Consider the following 18517-nt stretch of genomic DNA (forward strand, 5'->3'; position numbering starts at 1 on the left):
ACGCTGCGGACGCAACCATCCCAAATATCAAATTTGGGCCTGCCAACAGAATGACATCATTTATGTATCATTTCCACACATTTTTATAATGGGCCCTATGAAACATTTATAAATATCACTTCAGCTGTTCTAGAGGACACATCGCCCGTCATTTCTGCTGACGTCCATAAGTTGGTGCAAACATTTAAGAAACAATTGTTTAACTTTCAGCTTAAATTCTATTCATATATAATATTTTAAAATATGGGCTGTTTTTAAGATGATTAGCATGTTTTAGGCATGGGTGTTATTTGGAATGGAACACTAGTCTACTGCTTGCTGTATAGTGTCCAATAAATTCTATCTGCTGTTTTTTATAAATATTACATTAAATGCCTGACAAAAGTCCTGACGTCCTGAAGTTTTGGGAACAACAAAAAAATTACTTTACTTCTAGTAGATCATTTGGTATCAGAAGTGGGTTATATGAAATGCAAAGGCCACTAGATTACGCTTATTTTACCAAAATTAAATATGATCATGCCTTGATTTTTTAATTAATTAATTCGGACAGTAAGCTCTGACTTTGCTAAGATAAAACCGATATAATGTACAGAATATAAAGTCATGCAGTTCTTGCAGGACTCACAGAGTTCATCAAGACTCTTTGGATTCATCTTCAATGCCTCCTTCATTTTACCCCAGACATGCTCAATAATGATCATGTCAGGGGAGTGGGCTGGCCAATCCTAGTGCACCTTGCCCTTCTTTGCTTTCAGGAACTTTGATGTGGAGGCTGAAGTATGAGAAGGAGCGCTATCCTGCTGAAGAATTTGCCCTCTCCTGTGGTTTTTAATGTAATGGGCAGCACAAATGTCTTGATACCTCAGGCTGTTGATGTTGCCATGCACTCTGCAGATCTCTTGCACGCCCCCACACTAAATGTAACCCTAAACCATGATTTTTCCATCACCAAACTTGGCTAATATCTGTGAGAATCTTGGGTCCATGCGGGTTCCAATATGTCTTCTGCAGTATTTGTGATGATTGGGATGCAGTTCAACAGATGATTCATCAGAAAAATCGACCTTCTGCCACTTTTCCAAATGATCACCTACATAGTCACTTACCTAGTCAAGTTATTATTTGTTTCTCCTAAAACTGAGATTGACGACAAGACTTTGGTAGTGTACATGTTTGTGTTTAGTCCTGCAAATGAAAAAGTAGTTTAACATTTATAAACCAGATTTTGTATAACGTTTTTTTTTATAAAGAAATGATTAGGCCTGCTGTGAAATTTGTATTCTTTCTCAAACATATATATATATACATATATATATATATATATATATATATATATATATATATATATATATATATATATATATATATATATATATATATATATATATATATATATATATATATAATATAATTTGTTTATTTCCTATAATATTTTCTTCATACGAATTTGCATTAATATGGAGACCCTAAAGTGACGTGCAAAAATAATAATAATAATAGAAAAAGACTTAATTTTATTTTTTTTGCGCGTCACTTTAGGGAGTGTATATTTCTTTCAGTCTGACTGAAATAAAAGCAGCTTTTAAATTAATTTTGGGGGTGAATATTATTAGCCCCCTTAATAAATTATTTGCCCCTAATTGGCTACAGAACAAACCACTTTTGTCCAATGACTTGCTAGTTAACATGATTAACCTTGTTAAGCTTTTAAATTGAACTTTAAGCTGAATACTAGTATCTTGCAAAATAACTAGTAAAATATGATCTCCTGTCATCATGGCACATATAAAAGAAATTACTTATTAGAAATTTGTTATTAAAACTATTATGGTAAAAAATATGTTATTTAAAAATGTGTTAAATAAAAATTTCACAGTAGGACTAATGATTTTGCCTTCAACTGTAAATGTTAAAAAAATAAAATCAAGTTATTTTTAATGTGACAATATTTTAATTTACAAATTAGATCTTAAAAATATATTTTGCCTTATGCTGAGTTTGGACTGCATGATTTTCAAACTAGTCGTGACACAGATGTTTTCACACTGCCTGACTATCTGGGTTAGCGCTCTGCCGGTGCTGTGTTTACACTGTAGGATGGATCGGCAACAGGGTATTTCACACTGTATGATCTTAAAATAGGAAGAATCGCCAACAACTTTGTCCAAACTACGCCTCACAACCAAACAAACGTGAAAAGTGACATGGAAACAATGCAAGGTCACATAATATATCTTTCGCTATAAACTACATAATGGTAAAAAAAAAAAGCAGGCTTTAGCTTTAGAGTGGTAGCTACTTATTTCGCTCACCTGACTTTTGAAGAGAATTTACAATGTCACCTCATCTTTTATTACTTTTCAACCTGGTTGTGATATTGCTTAGATGACATGTCAAACAGACACAGTGCTCCTGCCAAATTTCCCCTAGTTTTTCCCTCCATTTCTTGGGTCCAAATAAACTGAAAATGAGCGCTTTAACTTCTCCTTCAACCTCCTGCAGGTCTGCAGAGACCCACACTAGTGAACGCTGCTCTCTCATTAGCGGTAGGTAATCGTTAATTTTATTTCAGTCAAAACTCATTTCATATAGCATGATTTAAATCGCAGACAGCTCCAGATATTTAGCATGCCAAATATCTTCAGGGTGTCAGAGAGTCATCGGCGATTCTCTTAGATTGCGTCTTTAATAGTTCATACTGTGTGATTGTCACTTACGTAAACGAGCACTGATTGCCTGTGATTTCAGGCATTTATAGGTGATTTCTCAAAACTTTTTAACGAGTCAAAATCAAAGCTTTAATTATTCAGTCTGAACTTGGCATTACAGTAATGAGAATTATTTGTTTTGCATTATAACAACATGAATTAGATAGGGAGATGTGCTTTTCCTGTAGTTGTTAAAAAAAGTTTAATTAATAATTCAAAAATGTAAATAATAATAATAATGCAATTGTTGCCTGTATAATTAAATAGGTTCTTCACATATATATGAAGTCATTTATCATAATGTCAATAGAATTTCCAGTTGTGTGCGCAACATTGTGGGATGCATAATTCCTCACGATCGCTGCTCTAATATAACCCATTTCGCTGTATTTCTCATTTATAAGTTGCTTCGAATATAAAGTAGCATTTTATATAGCTATCTACTTAGGATAATAAACAATAAGAGCAGTATAATAGCATACCATTGCAAACACAGCCATGTATGATATATATGTGTTGATTGTAAAGTAATTTTGACATTTTCTCTGGACTTCTTTGCAAGCACAATGGCTAACATTTAAAAGCGCTTTGCGTTCATGATCTAAAATCTAAAAAGTGCTATGATTGAAGTGCATTAAACCAAATAAAAGACTAAAATGACTTAATCTGAAATGGCATTTCCAGCTGAACGTCCATGATACACTTCCGGTGGGTGTTTCTCACAGGTAGGGGTACTGGTTGAGTTTCCTCTGGCTGAGGGGGAACGCTGCCGACCGCTGGTACGACTGTGCTGACAGCTGCTGCTGATACGGGGCTGAAGCGTGGCACATGACGCCCATGGCACTGTTTTTCTGCAGGAGACTCAGGGAGGCTGAGTATGGGCCGGCGGTGCGTGTGTGTCTGCTGGACGAGGTGGAGCTGGAGTTGTGCAGCTGATCCACTGCCTGAGAGACTGAGGCCAGAGCTGCTGATGCCGGATATGCATACAGACTGGAGGCGGAGCCGAAAAGCGACGCTTCATGAAGCCTGTAGGAGTGGGAGGGGCCTGTTGGTGGGTAGGTGGGCTGTCGTCTCAGAGGTCCGCCCATAGACTGCTGTGCCTGGAGAATGAGGCATTAAGTGTGTAAAGATGTATCAAAAGTTTTAAATTGCAAAGTAGGGCTGCAAAAATATTGGAAAAAATTGACATTTTATTTTTTTTCTAATATACACTGTGATATACTCTCACTGGCCACTTTATTAGGTACATGTGTCTAGTACCGGGTTGGACCTTTTACCTTTAGAACCTTAATCCTTCGGCATTGATTCTACAAGGTACTGAAAATATTCCTCCGAGATTTTGGTCCATATTGACATGATAGTCAAAGTGGGCGGTGAGTGCAAATACAATTTTACCAGATGACTTCAATAGCTCTATTTGGAATTAAATAATTAATTTAGACTGATTGTGATGATTTTGTAGGGGAAAGAATCTTGCCAATTCAATATAACAAGCAAATTAAAAGTAAGCAATGGTTAGGGTTAGGATTAAAAGTATACATAAATATAATAGAGCAAAGATTAAAGTGAAATAAACAGTGCTTTAGGGTTTTCTGGAGAGTCTAAAAGTATTCAGATACAAAAACTTAACAATTTTAAAATCACACTGTACCGTTTATGGCATAGATAAAACAGTAAAGTATCTTGTGCCTGAATGCCTACAGTAACATGCCTTAAAAACACAGACAGATGATAAACTTTCAGTACATTATGGTTAAACTCTGCAGTGACTCCACAAAGTATACTACAATCCCAGCATATACACCCAACATTGCAGAACCTGCGATGACTATTGTGAATGTGCACATTGTGATATCGATACTATAACGATACGTTGTGCAGCTCGGAGGAAACCTACACCAACACGGTAAGAACATAGAAACTTCACACAGAAATGCCAACTGACCCAGCTGGGGCACGAACCAGCAACCCTCTTGCTGTGAGGCGACAGTCCTAACCACTGCGCCACTGTGTTGCCTACTTCTCTGTTTTTACTATGTATAATAAACTTAAAAATGTCAAAATAAACTTTTAACAAAAAAATCGCAAAACTTGAATTTTTTGATATTTGAAAATCGGGTTAGTGGTGATGGTAAAACATTGGCATTGTGCTTAGAGCTGGGTATTGTATTGTCCAATAAGATACTAATACCGATACTTTGAATTCGATACCAGTTCCTAAAGGATATTTTCTTGCTACCAATTTAATGAAATAAGCTTTAAAAAGATTACATTTGTGAGTTTTTTCAAAGTCAAACTCACAAAGTAACAAAATGTAACCAAACAATAAATAAGTCCAAATACAGTAATGTGGTAGCGAATGACAAGACATTCTTTGATACTCTAGGCAATTTAGTCAAACTCAATGGCCAGCACTAATTATGTTGAATTATGCAAGTATATTGTAATATTTATATAAAAAAACATGAAACTGACCTTAAAGTTGATCTCAGAGCTAACAGACTTTGACTAAAAGCCACCAATTATCTTTAATATGGTACCTGGCTCAGGTTGAGAGGCTGAGATCTGTTTGATGCTGCTCTCTGATGCCGGTCGCTGGACTGGGAGGCCATTCCTTTCTTTGATTTTCCAGAACTGTTAGTACTTTGCTCTAGAAGAACAGCAAAAATACATTAAAGGATAACAGTTTCACAAACATGAAATGACAATCATGTCATCATTACTTGTATATGCCAATAAATGTCCGTCCTGCCATCTATCTATCTATCTATCTATCTATCTATCTATCTATCTATCTATCTATCTATCTATCTATCTATCTATCTATCTATCTGTCTGTCTGTCTGTCTGTCTGTCTGTCTGTCTGTCTGTCTGTCTGTCTGTCTGTCTGTCTGTCTGTCTGTCTGTCTGTCTGTCTGTCTGTCTGTCTGTCTGTCAGTCAGTCAGTCAGTCAGTCAGTCAGTCATAATAAGCCTTAAAAAATACTAAATATGCTCATTTGGAGCTGTTTCGTTGTAAATAAACAGTTAAATGGTCAGTAATATGTTTTATTTTTATTTACAAAAGAAAAAATAAATAGTATACATTAGCAGCAAACACATTAGCAAACAGTTCAGCTTATTAAAATGAATAGCTATTATAATGAAATAGAATCAAGCTATCAAACCTCATTAGCCATTTCTTCACTGTATAACGTATACATTCTGATTAAAGAGCAACAAATGAATGATTTATTTAGATTTTTTTAGTTCGATTACATTAAATAGCAGGTATCACTTTAAAAATGCACACATCTAACATTATAATAAAAGCATTCGTCTGCTTTCCTAACTGTTTATGCTCATTTAGGACAAAATTACTTGTGTTTGAAAAAAAAACCCCCACCAATTTATTTCAAAATGTTTCTATGCCTAAACAAAGCAAATGTACAGACTCGCATTTAAGAGCAAGGGGCGGTCCCTGGTGGTTCGGCGGTTAGGGTTGTGTATAGGGAGGCTTGACTCTTAAATGTTTGTTTGCCACCCTTCAGAGAAAGACTGAAAATATGGGAGAAATACGTGAAAATATCTTTACGGGATCACAGCGAGATAAAACTGTAACATATGGGAGGGTTGACAGGTATGCATAAAGGTCTGGAAAAAGTCAAGGGTAAGTAAATTATGGCAGAATTTTAATTTTCGGGTGAACTATGCCCTTGAGGCCCTGATATACTTAAACCAAATTTCTGTTTTGTTCTTTGTTTTGTTTGAGGCTGCAGACTGCAGAAACCAAATTTGTTTTTCCAGATTTTGTTCCGAATGATGTTATTTAAATTTGTTCTTTGATTTGATTGGGCCTTTAATACTGGATCTCTTACACACCAAATACAAAAAAGGAGGGAAATAGCATATCAGTATATTGGATCTGTAAAACAGACTCATTTGGACATGAGGAAAACATGTTACTAATGCAACTGAACCGGGCCCGTGGCTCTTTGAGGATTGCAATTGCTTAATCCTTGTTTGCTGTTGGGGATGTTTTCATGCATTCTAGGGTGATTAAGGTCTTAATTTGGCCACAACTTTCTGTGTTTCAGCAAATGGAATGACTTTTGGTGACAACCTTTATTTTGACATTTATTTCAGGAAAATGCTTTGAAAGTTCAAAAACTCAACAATACACTACCCTAAGGGTAAATTTACGTGACTTGTTTTTGCCCCATTGACATCCTTTAAAAAAATGTATCATGCAATTATCATGCATTCTTGATTGTTGGTGGTTTTCTCTATTAGGAAGAGTAAAATTAGCCATTTTTACTGTTGATTAACAATAGTTTCTGGCAATTATTTGAAGTGTATGTTCATGTATGAGAGAGATCTTTGCACACTTACTTTGATATGTCTGAGAAAATCAAAACAAGCAGCTCAGCTTTTTTTTTTTACTCTATAGACTTCAATATAAAAGCCAGACACTTTTTTTTACACAGGCTTATCTAAATGTTTAATGCCGTCAACTGATGATCAACACTAAAAATGAGAACCACCTACAATCAAAACTGCATGATTGTATGGTGTCATGGCTTATTAATCAAAAAAATGTCATTACAGTTTTTCTCATTGGCTTTGGTACATTTCGACAACACTATTTACTTTTGCACAACAGTTAATGCATTTCTCAAAACAACTAGTCATTTGTGCACATCATATTAGCAGTTTCTAATTCCCTCAAACAAATTGCAAATGCTTGTGGACATGCATCAATTGCTTTCATACAACTCTCTGCTATTTAATAACATTATCAGTTGCGTATGTCATGTCAGCCAAAATTAACCAAACTTGTGAACGCTTAATAGTCATTCCATATAGAACTAGCATGGCTTCCAGCTAACTCTATAAAGCCTCTTCAGCTGCTCCAGAACGCAGCAGCACGAGTGGTCTTTAATGAACCTAAAAGAGCACATGTCACTACACTGCTCATCCGTTTGCACTGGCTGCCAGTTGCTGCTCGCATCAAATTCAAAGCTCTGATGTTTGCTTACAAAGCTACTTCTGGCTTTGCTCCTTCTTATCTGCTCTCACTTCTGCAGATCTATGTGCCCTCCAGAAACTTGCGTTCTGTGAATAAACATCACCTCGTGGTTCCATCCCAAAGAGGGAAGAAATCACTTTCCCGAACGCTCGCGTTCAATATGCCCAGTTGGTGGAAAGAACTCCCTAACTGCATCAGAACGGCAGAGTCACTCGCTGTTTTCAAGAAACGACTAAAACTCAACTATTTAGTCTCTACTTCACTTCCTAATCAGCAATTGCCTCTCTGGATATACCACTAACTGTACTCAAAAAAAAGTACTAATACTTTCCTTCTTAGACTTTACAGACCTGAAACTTGCCTATAGCACTTATTCATTGTTGCTCTTATAGTTGTGTAAGTTTCTTCCTTGTCCTCATTTGTAAGTCGCTTTGGATAAAAGTGTCTACTAAATGACTAAATGTAAATGTAAATGTAAAAGTCCTCATTCATTACTCGAATCATTACATACAAAAATTATGAACTAGTTGTCAAAATATGTCAAGCTAATTTGACAAAACATTTTTTTTTCCTAAAAATGTCTTCTAAATTGAACAACTTCATGAATGATTTACAGACCTGTGTATGTTGTAGGTTCAGTTCCAATATGTACTGCAATATTGTTTACAATTGTGCAAATAGTATTTAGTGCTGTCTTGAGCATTTTCAGAAAGTGTCACCAAAATCTGAATGTTTTGCATTGGAAAAAATTTACAGAGTAAACGGTCATAATAAAAATATGACCATAATGAAAACAAAGCCATTTGACTATCTTGTACATAAACAATGGTGACAGGACTTTATCTTGATGACACTGACACTTTCATTGATGCGAATACTTGCTTTTGAGTAATGAGCTATCCATTTTGAGCAAGTGACATGCTTTAGCAGTTGAGAAATGCATTAACTGTTGTGCAAATGTAAATGGTGTTGTGAGAAATGCACCGAAGCCACCGAGAAAAACTGTAAAATAGAAGTCAATGGGACAAAAACAGCCAACAACATGATGAAAGAGTTGTAAAATTGAACATTTCACAAGAGTGAAAAACCAATAATGTGTTCCTTAATGTTATTACAATAATGTCTTTACTGAAACTGTGCAGAATGTGGTGCCTTTAACTATTAAAAACCCAATATTCAGAACTGCTAGGCAACACTGTGGCTCAGTGGTTAGCATTGTTGCCTTACAGGAAGAACGTCGCTGGTTTGAGTCTTGGTTGGGTCAACTGAAATTTCTGTGTGGAGTTTGCATGTTCTGCCCGTGTTCGTATTTCCTCCGAGTGCTCCGGTTTCCCCCACAGCCCAAAGACATGCGCTGTAGGTGAATTGGGTAAACTAAATTGGCCGTAGTGTATGAGTGTGTGAATGAGTGTGTATGGGTGTTTCCCAGTACTGGGTTGCGGCTGGAAGGAAATTCGCTGTGTAAAACATATGCTGGAAAAGTTGGCGGTTCATTACGTTGTGGTGATCCCAGATGAATAAAGGACTAAGCCGAAGGAAAATGAATGAATTAATGTTCAGAATTTCATACAAACCTCCTGACGCCGCATCCCAGAGCTGTGTTTTGACTGAGGGAGTCACCACGGCCAGAGACTTGGAGTGCGTGTTGTTCTCGATAAAGCTGGATTGGCGTTTGGGGCTAATAGGGGTGCTGGTGGAGGAGTCAGAGTCCTGCGAGTCATGGACAGTCACACAGCTGATGACGTTTGTGCGCTGGTTCACACTGCAGCTGACATTCAGGACAAGAAAGATCCATTAAAGTCTGAGTAAAAAATCTCCAGGCTGTTCGTTTCAATACAAAATAGAGATTTATTTCTGATTCATAATAACTGTTCTATTTGATTACAATATAAAATGTAATTTATTACTGTGATTTAAAAATGAATGTCCAGCATCATTGCAGTCAGAATCACTCGATCTTTCAGAAATCATTTTAATTTGCTGATTTATTGCTGAAGAAACATTTTATAATATTTCAAAATTTTTTTAGCAATGTTAAAACAGTTATTGTTTGATATTTTTGAGGAAACTATGATATTTTTTCCCCCCAGAATTCTTTGATGAATAGAATATAATAGGTTTCTTTTGAAAAGACAAATGTCTTTACTTTTATCTCCTATGTCTTTGCTGAAAGTATTACTTTCTTAAAGAATATATGACTGACCCAAAATATTTAATCATATTTTAGTTATTAGTTTTTGTTTCAATATGAGTATTGTTGTGATCTGTGTTGTGCCATTTAAAAATATATATACACATACAGTTAGAGTCAGATTTATTTGCCCCCTTTGAATTTTATTTTCTTTTTTAAATATTTCCACAATTATGTTTAACAGAGCAAGGACATTTTCACAGTATGTCTGATAATATTTTTTCTTCTGGAGAAAGTCTTATTTGTTTTATTTCAGCAATAATAAAATCAGTTTTTAATTATTTTTTAACTATTTTAATTTGTTTTAATTATTAGCCTTTTTTTGATAGTCTACATGTAAATGTCACTTTAAGCTGTATAGAAGTGTCTTGAAAATTTTCTAGTAAAATATTATTTATTAATAAAATTAAAATATAAGTTATTAAACTATTATGTTTAGAAATATAATAATATATATATCGCTATTTTCTGGAAATGAATGCTGTCAATGGCAATATTGTTGTTTAAAATTTCGGGAGAAAAAAGCCCCACACATACATATTTGTTTTGAAGGATTATGAGGATTCTCCATTGCCGTAATGTATTTTATAGCTTAATAAAGCTTAGTATATTGCCTTACCCTAAGCCTAACCTTAAAGCCAACCCTCATGGTTGCATATATTGCATACATTGAATGTCAAAAGTGTCCAATAATTATGGTTTTTGAATTTTTTTGAGTGATTACAAGGACAAAGGCCATATCCTCAGAAACCACCTCAACATTCAAATACCTAGGTCTTACCCATGTCATTATACAAAGTGGAAACCACCTAAAACCGATCCAAACACACACAATACAGAATGTCTGCTTGGATGTATCACTGATCTCACCTCTCAGGAGGAATCTTCCTGTCGTCCTCGTCCTCGGTGTCGCTGTGGATGGTGATGATGCTGACGGCAGGACTGGGAGTGTCAGAGATGATGATTGGCTGGGAAGCATCACCGCAGCCGTGTGCTGCAGCAGATGCCTGCTGCTGAGAGGACGTGGGTCTGGAAGATTAAAGGAAGAATGCAGATTTTAATTGAGTAGACAAGGCAACATCATGAACTGCTCCTATTATGCTTTTTCAAATATTGGCTTTCATGTAGCGTCTGCACAGCTTCAAAAGATCAAAGTTGATGATGAATGGAATTACTGGCCATCAAAAACAACACAGATTCAGAAATGAGTCAGCAATTCATTTGTTTTTACAGCAAAAACCTATGTTGGAGAAAAGGAATTTATTTTTATTACTTTTGTATTTTTTTATTAGAAAAATGTTTAGACTAACAACAGATTAATCAATCTTTCTCTTTTGTATTATAAAACATGTTGACCAGACACACTTCCTCTTTTTTACTGTGCTGCATACTTTTTAGAAGAACTGCTGACTAGTGGAAAAAGCAGAATAAGAATAAATTTAGGTTTGTTCTAGACTGCTGTCTAGACCTGTCACAAGTTGTCATGATGCTTGTAGAAGTGTGAAATATATTAAAGATGCACGTAATTTTTCAGTTTTGGTATGCAAAGAAGGGTTGCAGAAAGAGGAAGTATGTCGAAGGTGCGGCCAATGGAGGACTGAACAATGACTGACAAGTGACGTTACACCAAAACTCCACCTGTTAAGATCGGTTGTGTATATATACTGAAGTCAGGAAATGTATGTTAGTTGCGAACCTCTTGAATGTAATTCCTGTATTGCATTGGGGTAACGTAACCAAGAGCTCTGTCATCGAATTATTCATTTGTATCCAATAAATTGTTACGATTTTTGACATTGAAGAAAAACCTCTCCTGACCTTTTCTCTTGAACACGCATGGAATTGGCTAGAAATTCCAACACCTATATTTATAACAATATTCAATGGCATGAACAATCTACTCTGGCCTATAAACAGTGTAGTTTGTGTTGTCATGTGTTTTGTACACTGTGAAAACAAATCTACTTTACATACAAGATTGAGGACTCTTGCTTGAACTTATGGCCAATGCCATTGTAACAGTTTGCATCTCTGAATTTCCTCATATGGTAATGGGTTTCCCACATGCACTGTAACTGTGCGTTCACACCGAAGGCAGCGAGAGCGTCAAAGGTCGCTCTTGCCGCCCTGGTAACAACGCTGTCTGCCTTCAGCCCTGGCGGCGAGAGCGTCAAAATTTGCTACATTGATCTCGTATTTAAAGGGGCCGTTGTAGCATATCAGTTACATTCCTGGATAAAACATGCTTTCTAGCATGAAAATGTTGCACGCTTCTTATCAAATTCATTTAACAATGCAATATCAAGTTGCATGTGGTGTGGCTTTGTGTCCACATGTCTGAAAAATCCTAAAGCAGCAAAACTGTTTTGTCGCATGAGATTCTCGCTTATTAGTAACTTGCCAGTAACTTATTTAATGCCTGTTTCTGTAAGAAAACATTGTTAATAGTTGGAAATCTGGTGACCGCAATAATCAAACACTTGGGAACAACTGTGGTTGGAACCAAAGTTCACAGGTCAGTGTTCTCTGAACCTGTCTCAAGCGGTGGACTTTTTCATTTTGATTGCTTGCCGCCGAACAGCTTCATAGCTCATTACCATAAAGTTGACTTGATTTCAACTCTCCTTGATGCCCACACTGGTGAAGATGCGCCACGCTGCTCTTCGCCGCTGGCTCTCATTAAAAATGAATGACATCCGGCTACTTTGATGCTTTTGGTGTGAATGTACAGTAAGTGGTTGACCGATCAAAACAAACTGGGCCATTCATCTTACCAATCAGAGCAGAGTTTGTTCTCGAAGAGGTGGGATTTAGAGAAATCAGATCCTTGAACCAACTATTTCAGACACTGTTTATCATTTTGCTGTTCCCCATTAATGAATTAAGAGAGTAACCTAATGTATCCTCTTATACTGTAAATTAACTGGATACAATGAGCTGTTTTTATGTAATGTAATTAGGCATAGGTTTGTAAGCTGAGAAAATATGATATATATTTCCTTCTATGCTAATGAAGGACTACTGAGACATTCCAAGGATGGGTCCTCCTGGTGAGGCAGAGTTCCTCACAGCTCCGATACACATCTCTGCCATTTGCTTACAGTAACCATGTGCTCTTCACCATACACAATTCATCTGCTTGTGTTCTTCTTTCAGATAACTTTGTCATGTTTGGTGTCATTTGACAGTTTATGACTTCAGTGTTGTAGTGATGAAATCAACAGAGACATCGATTAATTGTGTTTCAATCTACAATATATTTACTATTGTTGGGTCATGGCCTGAGGAGAGTATGTTAATGTACTTCTCCCCCACTTCATCTCTTCAACTTTGTTCTCACGTTCAGCTGGTTTTGGGGGTTGGTTTTCACTTATGTTTGACAATGCTTTGCTCAGGGTATAATAGGGAAAGGTAACTGTTGATCTGGGAGAATGGCTTTTACTCTGCATCTCCCGCACACCGGTGCGTAGCCTCATATGCTAACAAAGGCAGTTTCACTGTCTTTGTTGCTCAGCAGTGCATATGTTACAGCTAATTTCTTTATACAGTATGTTAGTTTGTGTCATTCTAATGTCTGTATATTTGATCATGTAACTTAATAAACAACTTTGCCTGCTTTAAGAAGTAGAGATTTTAATGGAGTCAGATTAATTACAATGGAGTCAGATAAATGATGGATTTAAACACGCCATCCTTCAACTGCTTCCTGTTTCCGATTATTGGTTCAGAATAGCAGCGTAAGCTTCAAGCCTTACAGGTTGATAACCAGTTTCAAGGTTTACAGCGGATTGGAAAAGTCAAGGTTTTGAAAACCACAAAAAAATGATGTTATACCATTCTTAAAGGTGCAGTAGGTGATCTTCCACAATGCTAACAGCTTAGCATAAATCTATGAATCACAGTCCCTCTCCCCTGCCGTCTAGATCCACGCCTTCCTAAACACGAGCACAGCAAAAGAACCCTCTCTCATGTGTTAAAGGCAACTAGTGCTTGCCCGGCGGCGTGCAAGCCAAACTGACATGCTATTTCAGAGCGAATATTTAGAGCTGCATGGTAAACAATATAGGGAAAGACAAGGTGGAATAGCGGTGTTTTGTTGTTAAACTAATTAAAATTTACATTATCGATGCTGTAAAAGGTCCTTTATGAAATTGAAAATAGTCTTATCAATCTTTCATCAGAAGATTTTAGTGGCTGAACAACACTTCTGTGAAGATATAGCCCATTTGTAACAACATCTAACATTACATCAGCTTTGCGTGAAGCTAAAACCGTTTTTAAACAGAACATTACCTGTCTAAGAGAAATCCTTCAGCCATGGTGTCATCCTTTCTCCAGCGTGCAAAGGTAACTCCAATATTGATTCAGGTTTTTAAAAAGTTTTGATTCAGCAGGTTTTTACCGATCGCGCGCGTCCTCTCTCTCCCTCTCTCGTAAACGCGTGGCAGTCGGTGGAGCTGTGTACTAAAGGCTGCGCAGTTGTTCAAATCTGCATTTGCTGACAGAGTTTGTCCTGCTTATCGGAATTATAAGAGATGTCAACCAGACTCTATTTAATTATACAATATAGATACATTTAATTGGATGAACATTTTTTTTGTTTTTATGCCTAACCCAAAATATAAAAATACATATAAATACATTTAGATCATTTACTTTAATCATTACTATTGGAATGTGAAGAGACTTTCAACCAGCACAACAAAAAATGTTTCTGAAGACAATCACCTACTGCACCTTTAAGGTATATGTAAGGTTTTTTATGTGCTGTTAAGAATCTGTGCTAATGAAGATAGCAGAAGTCAATAATCTATTTGAATTATTTTGCCTTACATCTTTATGGTTCCAAAATATTATAAATGTTTCCTAAAATGAAATATATATTTTGTTAAATGGGGGGTGGGGGTGGACATGAAAAAAATAACCTTTTTTTAAAGCAGTTATCACAATACTGTGATACAGTTAAACTGATGTTTTTATCCAAGGTTATCATCCCATAAGAATCATACCGTCCCATGCCTAAATGTAATGTAATATAATGTAATGTATTCATATATTGCGTTTATCGTGAATGGCCATACACTTAAAGCACTTTACAATCATAAGGGGTGGGAGGGTCTCTCCATACCACCACCAGTGTGCAGCATCCACTTACATGATGGTTCGGAAGCCACACGACAATGGCACCAGTGCGCTAACCACACACCAGCTATTGGTGGAGTTGAGAGACAGTGATAGAGCCACTTTGGTGGAAGGGGATGATTTGGAAGCCATGATCAGAAAGAGCCGATGAAGGGAATTTTTTCAGGACACCGTAGTTACACCCCTACTCTTTATGAGAAGTGCCATGGGATTTTTAATGACCAGAGAGAGTCAGGACTTCAGTTTAATGTCTCATCCGAAAAACAGAGCTCACATACAGGATAGTGTTCCCTTCACTTTACTGGGGCATTAGGACACACACAGACTGCAGGATGAGCGCCCCCTTCTGGCCTCACTAACACCACTTCCAAAAGCAACCTAGTTGTCCCATGCAATCTCCCATTCAGGTACTGACCAGGTTCAGCCCTGCTTAGCTTCAGCGAGCAACCGGTCTTGGGCTGCAGCGTGAAATGGCTGTGGCTGTTTTATCCTCCTCACAGTTATTAAATCAAACATTAAATACCAACTTATTACAGGTATAATTAACTTCTGCAGACCATGAATGACCCAACAAGTGGAAAGTCCTGCAGCAGCAATTTTACAGACATATATTAAATATCAGTGCACTGTAGGAAAAATAAAAAGATAAGATAATCTGGAGAAACAAAATGCAATTAAGAGCAATAAGCTTTGTCAACAGATTTACTTGTGATACTAACGGCAAAATACCTAGGCTAAAATAACCAATGTGGTGTTATTAGCTTTCAGGAAAAGCTCACATATTTTCATAAACAGTCAAATGCACCACTCACTCAGTTCTCACAATGTATTAAAATGGCTTATTTGTAGTGAAACCTTATTATTTGAATCGATTTGTTTTAGATATACGAATGGAAGTTCCCCAAACCGCAAGTTCAGCCCATAATTTGAACTGCAATTTCATGTAGGAAAATCAGAATTTTCACATAGCATAATATTGGGCATAATGCAAAGCAATCTATTCTATTACTTATCATCATTCAGGCAGATGTGCTGCTAAATGTAGGGATGGCTGCTGATATTGAGAGTGATTGAGCTCATTACCTGACTCTGTTGTCGGCATGTCTGACCTTTGACCTCTTCAGTGTGTTCTGCTGTGAGCGAGCGCTGGCCGCACCAGCGTGGGAGGCCTGTGTGTTCACATTACGCCCCTGCACAGAGCCCTGCTGCGTCCCATCACACTGACCTCCATGACGACCCCTGCAAGGGTGTAATAAACACATGCTGTTTTTCACAATGCTAATTGGTTATTAGCTATTTGCAATTCATAGAATTGTTTTTTTTTTACTGCAGTGGGATGCTGGATCTCATTTCAAGCAGCAGAAACTAATTCACACTGTCAGTCCACAATGGTGCTTGTTGGCATGCTAAAAGAAGTGCATTAGGAAATACAGGTCAGAGTACAATGCAATAGGGCGACGCAGTGGCGCAGTAGGTAGTGCTGTCACCTCACAGCAAGAAGGTCACTGGGTCGAGCCTCGGCTGGGTCAGTTGGCGTTTCTGTGTGGAGTTTGCATGTCCTCCCTGCATTTGCCTGGGTTTCCTCCGGGTGTTCTGGTTTCCCCCACAGTCCAAAGACATGCGGTACAGGTAAATTGGGTAGGTTAAATTGTCCGTAGTGAGTATGAGTGTGAGTGATGTTTCCCAGAGATGGGTTGCAGCTGGAAGGGCATCCGCTGCGTAAAACATGTGCTGGATAAGATGGCGGTTCATTCCGCTGTGGCGACCCCGGATTAATAAAGGGACTAAGCCGAAAATGAATGAATGAATGAGTACAGTGCAATATTCCAGTTAGGGCTGCACAATAAAGGTATATCGCTTAGGCATCAATATCGCAATGTGATCATTTGCAATAGTCACTTCACAGGATACACAATGTTGAGTTTGTATTATAACTGATCATTTGCATGTGTTTTTGAGGCCTGTGAATGTGTAAATTGTACCATTCATTCATTCATTTTCTTGTCAGCTTAGTCCCTTTATTAATCCTGGGGTCGCCACAGCGGAATGAACCGCCAACTTATCCAGCACGTTTTTACGCAGCAGATGCCCTTCCAGCCGCATCCCATCTCTGGGAAACATCCACACACACACACACTCATACACTAAGGACACTGTAGCCTACCCAATTCACCTGTGCAGCATGTCTTTGGACTGTGGGGGACATCGAGCACCCGGAGGAAACCCAAGTGAACGCAGGGAGAACATGCAAACTCCACACAGAAACGCCTCCTGAGAAAAAGTTCAAACCAGCGACCTTCTTGCTGTGAGGCGACAGCAGTACCTACTGCACCACTGAGTCACCAAAATTGTACCATTTGTAACTTTAATAACGATGTATGTTAACTTTTTAATACTATTAGACTTGGTAAATGATAAAACTCTGTTTATTTCAATTGTATCTATTTCTTCATTGTATTTACGGACCTTATTCTTTAATGCGGATGTGCGCTCGTTTTTTGTGATTGTTTTAGAACTTCCAATTCAGCTGCCTATGGAAGGAATGACTACGAATAATAAACGGCGGAAAATGGTGAAAGTACTTGCTCTACAAACAAGTGTTTGCATGATTATACAGACAAAGTAAAATAATATAATACGAAAATATCAGCTGGCAACATCAATCAGCAAAATGAGCTGTTTTTAACATCTAAAAATGAATAGAAGTGAACGAGACCGGAAGTCTCAATGGCTTTCGATTCAAATGGCTGCACCCACTTGTACGCGGAGAACAAGGTGAATAGATTGCTTATTAGATTTGATGCAGATGCAATTCTGTGACAGAATCATCCCAATCAATCTGACATAATAAATTCTTTCCAATTCCAAATAGAGCTGTTCAAGTCATCTGGTGCAATTGTGTTCATATCGCAAAATATACAATATTGCAGAATAAAACTATATCAATGTTACATTTTTCTAATATTGTGCTGCCTTAATCACAGTTTATTAGAATAATAGCATTAAAAATGCTTTTTGAGATCAACCTGAGACCACTTGAAAACTCTGTTTTAACTATGATTTATAGTTATGCATTCCACTAACAGCTTTTACAGCTTTATACAGCTTTTATTCTATAAACATCCTGTACAACACGCTTCCTTAATAGATTTTTTTTATGTAAACACTTATAATTTAGAGCATTCATGCCTAAAATGACAATTGGTGAAAATAACAAAAATAACAAAAAAGATGCTTTAAGACATGATTACAGTTTGACAACACAATGTTTCTTAAGTTATGATAAAACCAATAATTTGAAACATTTCCACAATTTCCATTATTTTAGATGTTCAATCACAACAAATGAAAACATTTTATTTGATTTTATTGGGTAGCACGATCGCCTCACAGCAAGAAGTTTGCTAGTTCGAGCCCTGACTGAGTTAGTTTGTATTTCAGTGTGGAGTTTGCGTCTTCTCCCCGT

The 18517-nt window shown here is 37.1% G+C and overlaps 1 protein-coding gene across 26 annotated transcripts in view; it reads right to left on the reverse strand.

Annotated features, from left to right (window-relative positions):
• hipk1a (homeodomain interacting protein kinase 1a) overlaps positions 1-18517 on the reverse strand; it is a 53810-nt gene that overhangs the window by 1154 nt on the left and 34139 nt on the right. For 15 of the 26 annotated variants that reach the window (XM_087306137.1, XM_087306133.1, XM_087306124.1 and 12 more), the window contains 5 exons: positions 16135-16290; positions 10780-10938; positions 9293-9486; positions 5252-5361; positions 2703-3811 (listed from right to left, as the gene is read on the reverse strand). The exons of 1 other annotated variant lie outside the window; for it this stretch is intronic. In XM_087306137.1, the coding sequence (XP_087162263.1) occupies positions 3431-3811; positions 5252-5361; positions 9293-9486; positions 10780-10938; positions 16135-16290 (1000 nt within the window). In that variant the 3' untranslated portion in view covers positions 2703-3430. 26 annotated transcript variants of the gene reach the window in all.

The sequence above is a fragment of the Danio rerio genome, chromosome 23 (genome assembly GCF_052040795.2).
Source record: "Danio rerio strain M-AB ecotype USA chromosome 23, GRCz13ab, whole genome shotgun sequence".
Taxonomy (NCBI): Eukaryota; Metazoa; Chordata; class Actinopteri; order Cypriniformes; family Danionidae; genus Danio; species Danio rerio.